Raw genomic sequence first — 13,890 nt, forward strand, 5'->3', positions numbered from 1 at the left:
TGTGTGTGTGTGTGTGTGTGTGTGTGTGTGTGTGTGTGTGTGTGTGTAGCCCTCTGTGCCTACAGGCTCCCACCTAGGAAAGCAGCCCGTGAGATGTCAGAGAGCATTTGAGAGGCTGCCTGATCAGACCTTGGCACTGCACCCTGGCTTTCACTGCGTGGCGGGCCAAGTGCTGCAGCCACCCTGCTGCCAGATGCAATGCCAGCCCCAGCCATCCAACCCACCCCAGGAGGAAATGAGATCGGAGCTCTTCAAAGCAACCCTAGTCTATTTGACGCTGTGCACAGCGGGCTTTACAGGATTAGGCCTCTTTCGAGTTTACTGGGGGAGAAGGTGGGGAGGGGAAAAAGGTTTCTCCAGAGGACACAGATCTGAAAAAGAATAATCCTAGAGATCAGCCTGGCATCTCTCCGAGGAGAGCAGCTCTCTAGCAAACAGCTTGGTCTGCCAAAGTTCAGCTGGAATGCTCTAGTCCGCCAAGGCTAGCCTACCAGAGCCCTATGACTGACTGACTGACTGACTGACTGACTGACTGACTGACACACACACACACACACACACACACACACACCCCATTCGTACAGCTTCAACTCCTGGAGGCATGAGATTAGGTGAGAATCTCAGCTTTCAATTAAAAAAACAAAAACAAAACCCTCACCACAGTAAGTTTCTAGTCCTTGGGTGGGAGAGAAAAGCTTGAAAACGGGACCCAAGTGTGACCCCAGTGGCTTGGGATCCCAAGGCAAATGACCAAGAACCCAAAGGTGCATCTGTTTGTTTTACATCTCATGATTTTTGAGAGCCGGAGGTTGATCATACTGGGATGCTGATAAGAGAAGAATCACGAGGGCCAAACTTGAACTCCTCCCTCAGTCAAAACTGCCACTGAAACAACTATCAACAAAAGGCGTAAAACCTGAGTCGCTCCACAGAACTCTGAGAGTCCACATACATAACAGAATCCCACCCACTTAGCAGGTGTTTGGCCTGAGAAAAGATTCAGGATTGGGCCCATAATTTGAAAAAGACGCCTTTCTCTGTTACGAATGACCACTTCAGTTACTTTAACAGGGCAAACATGCAAAAGATCATTTACTTTCCTCCATTTTTCCTGTTTGTTTTCTTTTTGCATTTCATTCAGCCTGGCTGAGAAACTAGACTGATCAGTTTCACGTTCTGTTTACAATCAGTTTCATTTTCTGGTATTAATAAACTAAGACCAGATAACTGCATTTAGGTTTCTGAGGCTGCCACCTGAAGTTTAAGTTTTAAAGATGTTTTCCATTGTTTTAACACCAATTAAGCATTTCCCTTCATATCCAATTGTTAACCACCATCTTTTTCTTACTTAAAACAATAAAAACCAAAAACCCAACTTAAATTTGAAGCCAAAATTATTTGTGTTTGGACCACATTCTGATTCTCCACATGGAAAGCAATTCAACTGAAGTCACTGGGAATTACTCCAGATTTATACTGATGTAAATCATATCAGAGCGTTCCCCTTAATTTAGGCATGAAGGGCCAAATTTAGGATCCCATCCCTGAAAACATTTATGTACAAGTCATTTTACTCATGTCATCCCCACTGAACTAAATAGAGCTACTCTGTCGAGTAAAGTTACTCATGTGTGTAAGTGCTTGCAGGACTGATCCTTTAGTAGTGATGTAAACAGAAGAATAAATGCCACATTGGGCACAAACAGGTTAGAAATGGGTGTGATAACTGGTAGCTTGCACTGATTTAGCATTCAGTGAATGTAACATGCACGGAGAGATCATGGCCAGAAGGTGTACACAGGTTTGGGTATATGTGCCAGGCCCCTTGCTACTTAGAAATGTTCATAGAATATCAGGGTTGGAAGGGACCTCAGGAGGTCATCTAGTCCAACTCCCTGCTCAAAGCAGGACCAATCCCCAGACAGATTTTTACCACAGTTCCCTAAATGGCCTCCTCAAGGATTGAACTCACAAGGCTGGGTTTAGCAGGCCAATGCTCAAACCACTGAGCTATCCCTCCCACCCCTTATACCAGTTTCCTGACTAATCTGTACCTAGCATGCCTGATTTTCCTCTCTTTTACCTTAGTGTAACTCTACTGACTTTTCCAGGGTTACTCCTGACTTACACTAGTTTAGCGTAATAGGATCAGACTCAGGCCTGATGTGTAACACCAGCATCTGTGCCACCACCACTGACTTTAGCTCTAAATATAGAAGAAGAAGAAAAAAAACCTAACAAATAATACTCCAGAAATGTAAATAAACTGGTTAAATTCCCAATTTTCTGTACACACTTGAATATTATTATTATTTACTATTTGTTTTACTGTAGCCCCTGGGAGCCCTGCTCATGGACCAGGACCCAGAGAGACAAGGGTCTGCAAACCCTTCGGAGGAGGGATAGCTCAGTGGTTTGAGCATTGGCCTGCTAAACCCAGGGTTGTGAGCTCAATCCTTGAGGGGGCCACTTAGGGATCTGGGGCAAAATCAGTACTTGGTCCTGCTAGTGAAGGCAGGGGGCTGGACTTGATGACCTTTCAAGGTCCCTTCCAGTTCTAGGAGATGGGATATCTCCATTAATTTATTTTTATTTATTTTATTTAAACAGGAGCTCAAAGGAAGAGCAAGCATTATTCTGTTGAGGATACCCCCACTTGTTTGTGTTTATTGTTTTATCCACCTCCACGGGCGTTTGCACTTTGTGGCTTTTCCTTGGCAATTATTTCCTTCAATACAAAGGCATCAAGTACAAAACCAAAAATGGCATTTAAGATTAAACTGGGTCAGGGATTGCTAAGGCAGGAAAAATGCACGTGGTTACTACAGTTGCTTTCAGACTGCGAGCCACTTTGCTTTGAAAAGACAAAGACTATTTGGAAACACAATAGGTTAATTAGAGCCACTGGCCACAGGTAGGACTGAAAAGTATAAACGGATAGAAAGGAGCATGAGAAAAAAGTATCTGGGTGCCCTGTCTGGACTAATTTCACATTCCCCTTGAACGTGGTAGTATTCTTCAGTTCTGATTCCAAACAATTGTGCAGCGTTGCCAGGTGCAGCTAAACATCTGCTGTGAGCCACCCCAGAGGTGGCTGCACTTCAGTGGGTGGGTGAAGCGATTCCTGTGTTTGTAAAACCAAGAAGACTTGGGTCAGCTTTGGGATCAGGGCCGGCTCCAGGCACCAGCTTAACAAGCAGGTGCTTGGGGCGGCCAAGGGAGGGGGCGGCACCTGCGGCAATTCAGGGGCGGCAGGTCCCTCACTCCCTCTAGGAGCGAAGGACCTGCCGCTGAACTGCCGCCGCCGATCGCGGCTTTTTTTCCCCCCAATTGCCGCTGCCGATCGCGATTGCGGCTTTTTTTTTGTTGTTGTTGCTTGGGGCGGCAGAAACGCTGGAGCCGGCCCCGTTTGGGATGAAAGGCCCTGTTGAAATGATTGTCCTCAATCCCACCCAAGAATGCAGCTGACTTCTTTAACAAAACAGGGAAGGCCACTCTCTTGGCCCACTTGCCCTAGCCATGAATTTACCCCAGAGACCTCTAAAAACTGACCCGAGATACACAGCCTGGTATCCCAGAGCTGCTCTGCCTTGCCCAACTGCTTCCCGGACACGTCACTGCAGCTGTACAGTTTAGCAGATGGATCCTGCTTCGCCAACTAGCACAAGTTGATGGTTGTGTAGCGCCGACAGCAAACACAAACCAAGTATTGAGAGCTCGCAATGTGCCTGCCCCTAGATCTGATTTTTGAGCTTATCACCACATCCTCGTGCCAGGTCACGTGCTGCTCCGCAAGTTGGCTGCAATGACTAACAGCGAAGAGGGAGAACTCCCCTTTGGGGGAAATTGTGAAATCCCCCTTTCTCTTCAGACACAGACGCTGGTCGCAAAGACGCCGGCGTGGACTTGGGTGGAGCGTCTTCCCCTCTCTGCACCACTGAGAGCGAGCAGAAAAAGGAGGGAACTGGAGGCCGATGTCTGTTTGCTTCTTCTTTCCATCTGACTCTTCCGGGAGCCGGAATTCAGTGCTGCTGCCCAGTTAAAATAACTAACCATGCTGCAGGTCAGAAGGCCCTAATCGTGTGGCTTACACGAGCCGAGTTCCCTCTCCTCCCAGCTCCCCTGAGGGTCGCTGTCGCTGCTGCATTTCCCCAAGCCCAGAGTTTCCTTCTGATCTGGCCCCTCAGGTGAACCTGGATTGGCGTGAGATGTTCTGCACAGAGCTCAGCTGTAACGACACTTCATGAAGTGTTTTGGCAGAGCACTGCGCGTAGGGGTCTCACTGCCAGCCTGCTGCTCTGGGAACACGGCTTAATATGAGGCCTGCTCTGATTGCTGGGGAGAGGGGGTGTCACTAAAATTAGTCTCCAAATCAAATCTTATTGGGCCAGATTCTGCTTCTGTTGCAGTCAGTGGTCAAATTTGTTTCTGGAGTAATGCCGCTGTAGTGCATGGAGTTACGCCCAGGGTGAATTTGGCCCAATGGCAGTGCCATTATTGACTTGATGGGAGCAGGACCGAGCTCTGTCTGAGGACAGAGTCTGTGTGAGGACGATCTCCGGATAAGGAGTGGAGCTAGACAGCCCCTACAGAAGACATTTCAGTTTCTTTGTGAGCGTGCGCATGTGCAGAAAGACTCAATGGAAACTGCAAGGAGATGTAAATCTGGTGCAAATTTTACCCGTTACTGAAACTGATTTCATGGGGAACTGTGAAAAGTGAAACCAATACGTGTAACCCAGACGCCACCACAAACATGTAAGGGTGCAAACTGCTCTCTTTTCATTTGTGGTCTATGTGGTACTATGAGTAGACCTGAAACACTGCTCATTTCCACATGGACTGGCTGAAACGGCCAGCGGGCAGTTCCAGGGACATGAGGCGGGTGCTCATTTCAAGTGACCAGCAGCCATTTATAAAAGCAACACAGAAGGCAAACTGGAAAGCCTTTTTTAATTGAGCGTTTGTCTTTATTTTTTTTTATTGCACTTCTCAGTGATACAAAGAGGTAGCCTGATTTTTAATTTGTAAAGGGTTTTTTGGGAGGTGGAGGGGGGGAGTTTGCCTGCTATTTAATTTAGAAATATCAGGAATTTCAAGTCTACTCTTCTCTGGTTTTGCTGGAGGACTTCGTGGATCTGTACAGATGCACTGTGAGCTAGAGAACCATTCGGAGACAAGGTTCTGGAACCTTTAGCCAAGACTCCCCCTTTCCAGAATGTTAATTAGTCTTTGAAGTTAAATGGGAGATTAGCCGCCCCTCTCCCCCCCCCCAAAAAACCCACCACAGAACTTAGTCTTAAACAGTCTGACTAAAAATCCTCCCGCACCCCCCCCCCCCAAAATTACTCAACTTTCCACTAGTTCTCTAATCATAGACTCTTCCAGAGTAGACCAGATCTGACGTTCTAATGCAGGGGTAGGCAACCTATGGCAGAGAAGGGGCTCTCGAGGAATCGGAGACAGAGAGAGGTTTTACTTTCTCTGACATAGTTAGCGGTGGTTAGTCAACCTATGTATCGTAACAGCCCTGCTGGGGAATAAAGGAGCCCACGTGGGTACAGAGATACAGGGTTGTGTCAAGCGTCTCTACTAAGCTAAACACAAAGACTCCAGGGGGCTTGCTCCCGCAGTTCTGGCCCAGGCAGAAAGCCCACTGACCCAGGAGAGTTGCACAGGGGTCAACAAAGGCTGAATTTGGCCCATTCCTGTCGGACTCCTGCAAGAAAAGCTCCCCGTCACTTCAGGAGGTGACCTGCCTGCGTGGGAATGGCCGATTCAGGTCCTTGATACAGAGCACTCTGTGCCCTTCCACCCAGGAAGCAGCATAGGTTCTTCTCCCAGTCACCACGGGGCACCTCTCGCTCGACTGCCCAGCCAGGACCGGACTGCGCTCTTAGGTGCTGCAAGTCTGGCTGTGCTGATTCAGGGTGGGCACGTCCCAGGACGGGCTGGGCCTTGTGAACATGTAACCTCGCAGCTGGGCTTGAAAGGGAGCATAATTCTCTCCCTCCACAGAGCAGGGCAGGGGCTACGTGCGAACGCTCGTGCAGCCCCTTTGTTACAGAGGAGCACTCCTACCTCCTGGCCAAAGCGGGGCCCACACCCTATAGCACCATATACCCAACAAGGACAGGCCCAGTCTAGCAGACGGGGGGGAGGGGGGGAGAGAAGGGGGGCCAGGAGGAAAGAATCTACACTCGGTTATTACAGTGATAAGGACCACATAAGAACCCAGGCAGGTGGACTCTCAGGGCCCAATTCACCAATCGCATCAGTCAGTCACTTCTTGAAGTTAATGGGGTCTCCCCAGGATAAGAGCAGAATCAGCCCTTGGGCTCTGTTCCTGGCTCTGCCACCGATTCCCTGCATAATCTTGGGCACATCACCTAACCCCTCCATGCCTCAGTCCCATTGGAAAAGCAGGGCTCATAACGCTCACCCAGCTTTGGAGGCTCTGAATGAGATGCAAAGGACGTCTAGTAACAGAGCCGAGAATTTCCTGCTAGTTCTTTCTTCCCACTCCCTGCCTTTTCCCCAGGGTGCTAGCGCTCTAGTGCCTCATCAGAACAGAATCCCGGAAAGCTCAGACACCTGACAGCTTAGATCTCAAACCATTCTGAGAACCAGTCGTTCACAAATCACAGGGCACGAGAAGCAGGTTTCACAACAAAGCTAATCTTGCCAGACATCAGGCCCGAAGGCCTGAAGCAGAAGCGAAAGGGAAACTCTCCGACTGGAATCCATCTGACTCTCACCTAGTCATCAAAGCTGCAAAGGGCAGTTCTGAATAGGTAGGGCACAAAGTTTAAGTGTGGTAAAGTTTCACCTTCAGAGCAGAGCCAAGGGCCCAATCCAGCTCCCATGGATGTCACTGGAGGCAGGATCAGATCCAGGACAGGAGACCCTTTATTATTCTGAGGCTCAATCAAGATTTAAACATTAATGCTGTACTCCTCCGGTAAGAAAATCAATCAATTGAAGTGTAGCCTTCACCTCTTGTAATCAAGTAATAAAACATTCACGCACAAGGCTCCTTTGCTTATTTCCAAAGTCCCTTTCTGCCATAGCTGGAAACTAATTTCAACTCCATATTTTTGCACAGAGGTTGACAACTCCTCCCCACATCTGAATCCACTGGCAGTTCAGTCCCCACTCAGAGAATGCTCATAATGGGAAAGTGATGAATATCTCTGCCCAAGGGAAATATGCCAAGGAATTCCTGGAATGAACACCCAATTCACTCTCTCAGAGCCAATCACTAGAAACTTTTATAACTTGAAGCTGATTCACATTTTTTTTTTTTAATAAAACCACTATGCAAGTAACAACGGCCAGGCAGATTTAGGCCATTTGGAGATCCCATCCTGAACTTGTAGAGGAAAAGAAACATCAGAGAAATGTAGAGGTCCCTTCTAGCCCAGGAGGTCACCTAGTCCAGGGTTTCTATACCTTTTTGATACCAGGGATTGGTTTGCTGCCTTCCCAAACAATGTCAGGGAGATCTCACGGACCAGTGGTTGAGAAACACGGATTCAGTCCAATCCTACCGCAGGTAAACCTAGACCACCCCGACAAGATCCCCCAACCTCCCTAGGTCACCTGTTCCTTGCCTCCATTGTGGGATTCTTTCAGTAACAGCCGCATAAGGGAGGAGCCGCAGCTTTCTGTGCAGGGGAATTCCACCCTACACTTTACGGGGATATAGGCACCAAGAAGCAAAGGCCACTTCCTCAAATCAGACCTAATCTGGCTCCTCCAGTGGGGCAAAAGTGGAGCCACGGCTCACAAAGGAGCCCTGGAGTTCTAAAAGAAAGGCTAGGGACATGTCAGGCCATGCAAATCCAGCCCACTCCGAGCAGCCAGGGACCATTCTCTTGCCCAGTGGCTCTCAACCTTTCCTGACTACTGGACCCCTTTCAGGAGTCGGATTTGTCTTGCGTACCCCCAAGTTTCACCTCACTTAAAAAACGACTTGCTTACAAAATCAGACAATACAGAAGTGTCACAGCACACGATTACTGAAAAATTGCTGACTTCCTTATTTTTACCATATAATTATAAAATAAATTAATTGGAATATAAATATGGTACTTACATTTCAGCGTGTAGTACATAGAGCCATATAAACTAGCCATTGTCTGTATAAAATGTTAGTTTGTACTGACTTTGCTAGAGCCTTTTATGGAGCCTGTTGTAAAACTAGGCACATATCTAGATGAGTTGATGTACCCGCTGGAAGACCTCTACCTACCGCCAGAGGTACGCGTATCCCTGGTTGAGAACCACTGCTCTAGCTCTCCCCAGCCCTGGGCCGCACCTCCTTGTTAAAGCAGAACAGTGCATTGAACAGTACAGTAATGCATGAGACAATGAAGAGACGTGGCCAGCAGCAAACAGGGGAGGGATTTGAGAGACCTCAGGCCGCTTACCTTGGGGGGATCAAACAGCTCCAAGACATACTCTTCATTGTCGGACGTCCCTGCCTTCCGTAGAACCAATCGGCACCGCTGCCAGCGTGTCCCACTGTCCATGGTGGTTTCATCTACCATGCCGTATTTTAAGAGACCCTCCTTGCACACCTCGTGAGCCTGATCTCGGGACAGGGTCCACGGCAGGATCTTTTTGGCCAGCCCAGGCTTGAGAGCAGGCTCTGGCATCTCCCCCTCTCCTGGGATGGCCTCGGAGGACCTCCGGCGCAAGAACTTGCGCCAGCTCCTCCGTAGCTGGGTGAGGGAGAAGTGTCTCCTGGCGGCCAGAGGGGAGGCTGCCCCCATCAGCTCCTCGGAGCTCCATGACTTGGGCAGGCCCCGGGGGTTAGTGTCAGCAGCTCTGTCAGCCTCAGAGTGGGCAGTCAGCTCCGCCTCCACCTTGGCCACGACCGGCCCCGAAGAGGCGTCCGCATGCCTCTTGCTGGTCTCCCTATAGTCCCGCACCCTGCTGAAGGGCAGGACCCTGAACTGGTTCATGGCTAAGCCTTCCTTCACCTCGTTGCAGAAGTACTGCTGGAAGAGGTCTGTGAACTGCACCGAGAAGTTCTCGGCTGCCAGGAGGTCATGGTGGGGGTTCTCGGTGGCAAACAGCAGGTACTTCTTGGCGAGCTCCTTGGCCGTGGTGATGGCGTGCAGCTCGCAGAACTCATTCCAGCCCTGGGAACGCCCGGGAGTGCTTGCTGGGATAGTCTGGCCATTCATTGCAGTGACTGGAGCAATTCAGGTGCGCTGCAAAGACAAAGGAAGAAAGGCTGCATGAGGGGTTTTCTCGGGGCCGGTGGGGGGCTCTGTCTGCTTGACAGGCCAGCAGAGGGCAGTTCAGAGATGCAAATGCCAGGCCTGGAGATCCCAGACCTTGTCAACACAGGGACTTCAGGCACCAGTGGAGTGCACCAGATCAAGCCCCCCCGTGCACTACAGTTTGCACCAGTGCAAGTCACAAGGGTTTGCGCTGGAGCAGCTGTATGACAGAGCATTGGAGTCCCTGGAAGAACAGGTTCAAACGATCAAGTACCATGCAGGTCACTGGTGGGGGGGTGCTCTGGGATGACACGTTATAAAAGCCAAGGTCCCACCCACTCTCTACACATATTACAGATCCTATGACACTTCCCCTCTCGTGACTGCTGTGAGATGTGCTGCCTCCCACCCCAGAAGTGGCTGCATTTCAGTGAGGCTGTACAACATGTACACAGGGCCAAATCCTGAAGTCCTCATTCAGGACCCAATTCTGATCTCACTCGCAATAGTTCTATGCTGACTGAATCGCACTGATATCAGTCCAATCACTCCACGTTTACACCCGTGAGAGAGCTGGGGTCTTTCCAGTCCTTATTCAGACAGACAAACTCATTAATTCAGGGTGGGATTTCCCCAAGTACTTCGCTGCACACAAGCAATGGGAATCAGTTTAAAAAAGGACTTGAATCTGCTCTTACTCTCCCTAAGATGAGTAATGCCAAGCGGGCTGTTTGTCCAGCTTTATACTGGAGAGTCCTCAAACTAAGGCTTTGTCCCCTGTCCGGTACCGAGACAAAACAGGACATGGTTTTGTCCCGTATCAAGAATGGGTGGCCCCATTATGAGAGTACACCCCTCTGCAAGGTCATGCTGGCAGGGGAGGTCCCATGCCATTCGTTCCCGGAAGCACAGGAACGTCCGGTATTCCAGGGATGCAGCAGTGGCCACCCTAGATAAAAAGGGGAGAGACCAGAACCAGGCCCTACACCATCAAGTAACAATAGGCCACGATTTTCTGCTACAGGCAGCAAGTCAATTCGAGCCCACGTTATGTACTGTTTAAGCACACGGTTGGGACTGAATTGAGAACCACACCTCCAGGTCCACTGGAAGATTTAATGGAAGTTTTCCTGCTCAGACAAAACAAGTGAAGATTTATCAGTATGTGCAGCAATGTGCCTTGGGGGATTGGGGAGCGGGGGGGGTGGGGGAGAATCAACCTTGAAAATATAAGTGGATAAAAGTTCCAGAGTGGCACATAGCGCTTGCCACTTCCACAGCAGCTTACTCCAAGGTGACACAGAGAAGCTTTGGGAAGTATTGTACCCTTGCTGGTCTCAGGACATTAGAGAGACAAGGCGGGTGAGGTGATGCCTTTTACTGGACCAAATTCTGGTGGTGGGAGAGAAGCTTTCGAGCTATTCAGGGCTGGGAAAGATGCTCAGAGTGTCACAGCTAAATACAAGGTGGGAATAGATTGTTTAGTAATATGGGACCATTCGAGGCCCATCAACACCCCTGCAGTCATAGGACAGAGAAGGGAGGGGACCTAGTGGCAAGAGATTGCTGTAATAAGCCATTACTCATATCTTTATGACTGTTGTAATAAGCCATATAGTGTCTTTATGACACTGGATTTATGGCTTATTACAAGAATTCCTAACTCACTACTCTCCCCGCCCACCCCCGGTTGACTGGCCACCTCACCTTGAATGGTCCCTTACGCTAAACCAGGGGTCTGAAACTCAAATGACCAGGAGGGCCACATGAGGACTAGTTCATTGGCCCGAGGGCCGCATCGCTGACACACACACACCCTTGCTGCCCCCGCCCCTTCCCTGCCCCCATTCCAACCCCTTCCCCGAAGTCCCCACCCCAACTCCGCCCCCTCCCTGCCCCCAGAGGGGGCAGGAGGGGTGTGGCGGGGGCTCAGGGCAGGGAGTTGAGGTGCAGGGTGCAGCAGGGGGCTCAGGGCAGGGAGTTGGCGGGCCGCAGGAAATAGCCCCGCGGGCCGCGTGTTTGAGACCCCTGCGCTAAACCATCTTTTCCACCTTGCATTTAGCTGTGACACTCAGAGTACTTTTCCAAGCCCCAAAGAAGAGCTCTGTGTCGCTCGAAAGCTTGTCTCTTCCACCACCAGCTGGTGCAATGAAAGGCGTTATCTCACCCACCTTGTCTCTCAAAGGAAAGCTTTGTTTTTTAAACACCAGGAGCAAAGCACCCATCAGCTCGAGGTTTGTAAAGGGACCGGGAATCAGGATTCCTGGGTTTGATTCTTGGCTCTGCCATAATTGTGTGTGGCCTTGGGTGGGTTCCTTAGCCACATTGTGCCTCAGTTTCCCCATCTGTAAGATGGGGCAAAAATTACGAGTCCCAAGGGAGTGCTGCGAAGCTAAATTAGTCAGTGTTTTACAAGCATGTTGAGTATTCCAGGGGTCCTTGTTCACACAGCTGCTTTCAATTCCTTTCTGTGCATCTCTCCCTTCCACTGCCCGCCCTTCACTGCCCTAAGCATGCACAGTTTCATTTTACCCATGTGTAACAGCCTGGCAGGGTTTCACTTTAGTTTAAGATGTTAGTTCTCAAGAGGATGAGCCAATAAAGCCAGGGGTGGGGAGGATCAGTAACTTTCTGCAAAAGTCCAGGTAAAGAACAAACACTTGGCTTGCTGTTTGGCAGGCTCACAGGGGAGTGTAAAAGGGAAGTAATTACACTGACACCACAACTAAACCCACTTGCACCAGCCCCCCCCCCCCCCCCCCCCCCCCCCCCCCAAAATAAGAGCAAGCTTCTTACGCTGCATGACTCTCCATGGACAGACACGTTTTCCTGCAGGTACAGCTGCCAACGCCCAGCTTCCCACAGACATGCCTGTTATCTGAAACTCTCTGCTCGTCTAAGCATATTACCTAGAAAGATGCACCTCTGCCAGCTCAGCTCCCTTGAGAGACGGATTCACTGGTGCACCCGTTCTAGACGGCATGCTCATAACCCAGCCGTAGGAATCGGATTTACAGAGGATTCTTGACACGCAGAACTGAGCTTAACCACCCAACACTTAACCCCTGTGGTTTTCCTGGTGCGTCGTGTTTGTTTAAATAACCACTTTAATGCTCGCAAACCTAATTCTCACACGCACAGGCCTGAATGCCACAAGTGGATGGGAAGTGATGCAGAAAGGAGTTTTCGCCTCGCAGTCTCAGCTGGGATTTACCCTATGGACTTTATAGGCAGGCAGCCTTTACATAGGAAGGCTTCAACAACAGACGGGATTGTTTCGGAGCTTTGGGTATTTGGACCGACTCCAAAATAAACAACAGGGTTTGCAGTTATTGTTTTGCAAAGTCAAATCTGGGTGGCTTGAACGTGTGTCAATATTTGAACCAGAACAGCAGCATCGCGGCATTTCCCCTGCCCGTGCAGCAACCAGCATCCTCATTCCCCTAAAGCAGCAACAGCAACCACTCTCCCTCTAGGTAACTGTCAGGGTGGTTAAACACTCGAATAAATTGCCTAGGGAGGTTGTGGAATCTCCATCTCTGGAGATATTTCAGAGTAGGTTAGATAAATGTCTATCAGGGATGGTCTGACAGTATTTGGTCCTGCCATGAGGGCAGGGGACTGGACTCTCGAGGTTCCTTCCAGTCCTAGAATCTATGAATCCTTCCGTTACCTGGACCAGAGACAATTCCCACCTCCGGAGGAGGCAGTGCTGGTTGAGGCAAAGCTGGCAGCTGCTTGCCCTGCCTGATCCCAGATTCCTTCCTTGGGAGACAAGACCAGCCCTTATTGCCTGAACGAACAGGTCTGCTAGAAGCAACACTAAGTCCAACTCAGTTGCCCCCGCCGTGCATTAGCCCACAAGCCCGACGACAGCCATCTGCGCCCAGCTACGCTGTATGAACCAGGGGTCTCGGCGTAGTAACGCGGAACAGCGGTGTTGGGGACGGTTTCATTTCTTCCCAGCATCAGTGGGGCTGCAACTTTGTGAACCCAACCGAAAGAAAGCCCTCCACGAGCCATCCGTTAGCCACACTCTGAAGGGAACTGCTGCATGCTCCTAAACCAGTCAGTCAATCTCACCTTCATTAGCTTCCCGCTAAACCCACAGGACCCCTTCATCTCCAAAGAGCTCCCTCTTTAGAGCCGATGACTGAAGGAATCCATAATAATAAAAAGACATCAGCTGGCTGGCTCAAACCGCAAGGGTCACCAGAAAAGGGACCATGGCGGGAGGGAGGGGAGAAAGGCTCCTTCTTTGCCATGCTCCCAGGGTTGACTCTCCTCTCACCTACATACAGGTCAAACAAGAATAATTCCACTGACATCGACAGTCACAGCTCTGTAAAAATGGCTAAAGGCAGACCAGAATCAGGCCCACCATGCGTCTCCAGAGTCATAGAATCCAACCTTAGTGACAAAGCGTGTGTTTTTTACCTCTTGTTGGCCCTGCACAACCCAGGTAGCAATGGAAGAGTGAGCTGGATTTTGTTTTGGCACATGCATCACATGGTTTGTTAACTCAGACCCAGATTTTGCCTCTCTCTCATACTGATTCCAACGAGACTACTCATAGACTACGGTGCTACTCTGCATGAGAAAGGGCCCAATGATTCTGCTCTCAATTCCAGTCGCTGGGTCCAATTTTGCCTTCAAC

General features: G+C 49.9%; 1 protein-coding gene across 1 annotated transcript in view; it reads right to left on the minus strand.

Annotated features, from left to right (window-relative positions):
- Positions 1–13,890, minus strand: part of SH2B3 (SH2B adaptor protein 3) — a 98,627-nt gene that overhangs the window by 74,276 nt on the left and 10,461 nt on the right. The window contains exon 2 of the mRNA XM_024196230.3: positions 8,433–9,221. Within this exon, the coding sequence (XP_024051998.1) occupies positions 8,433–9,194 (762 nt within the window). The 5' untranslated portion in view covers positions 9,195–9,221. The remainder of the gene's footprint in view (positions 1–8,432; positions 9,222–13,890) is intronic.

This window comes from Terrapene carolina, unplaced genomic scaffold, assembly GCF_002925995.2.
Source record: "Terrapene carolina triunguis isolate 2854851 unplaced genomic scaffold, T_m_triunguis-2.0 Scaffold234, whole genome shotgun sequence".
NCBI lineage: Eukaryota > Metazoa > Chordata > Testudines > Emydidae > Terrapene > Terrapene triunguis.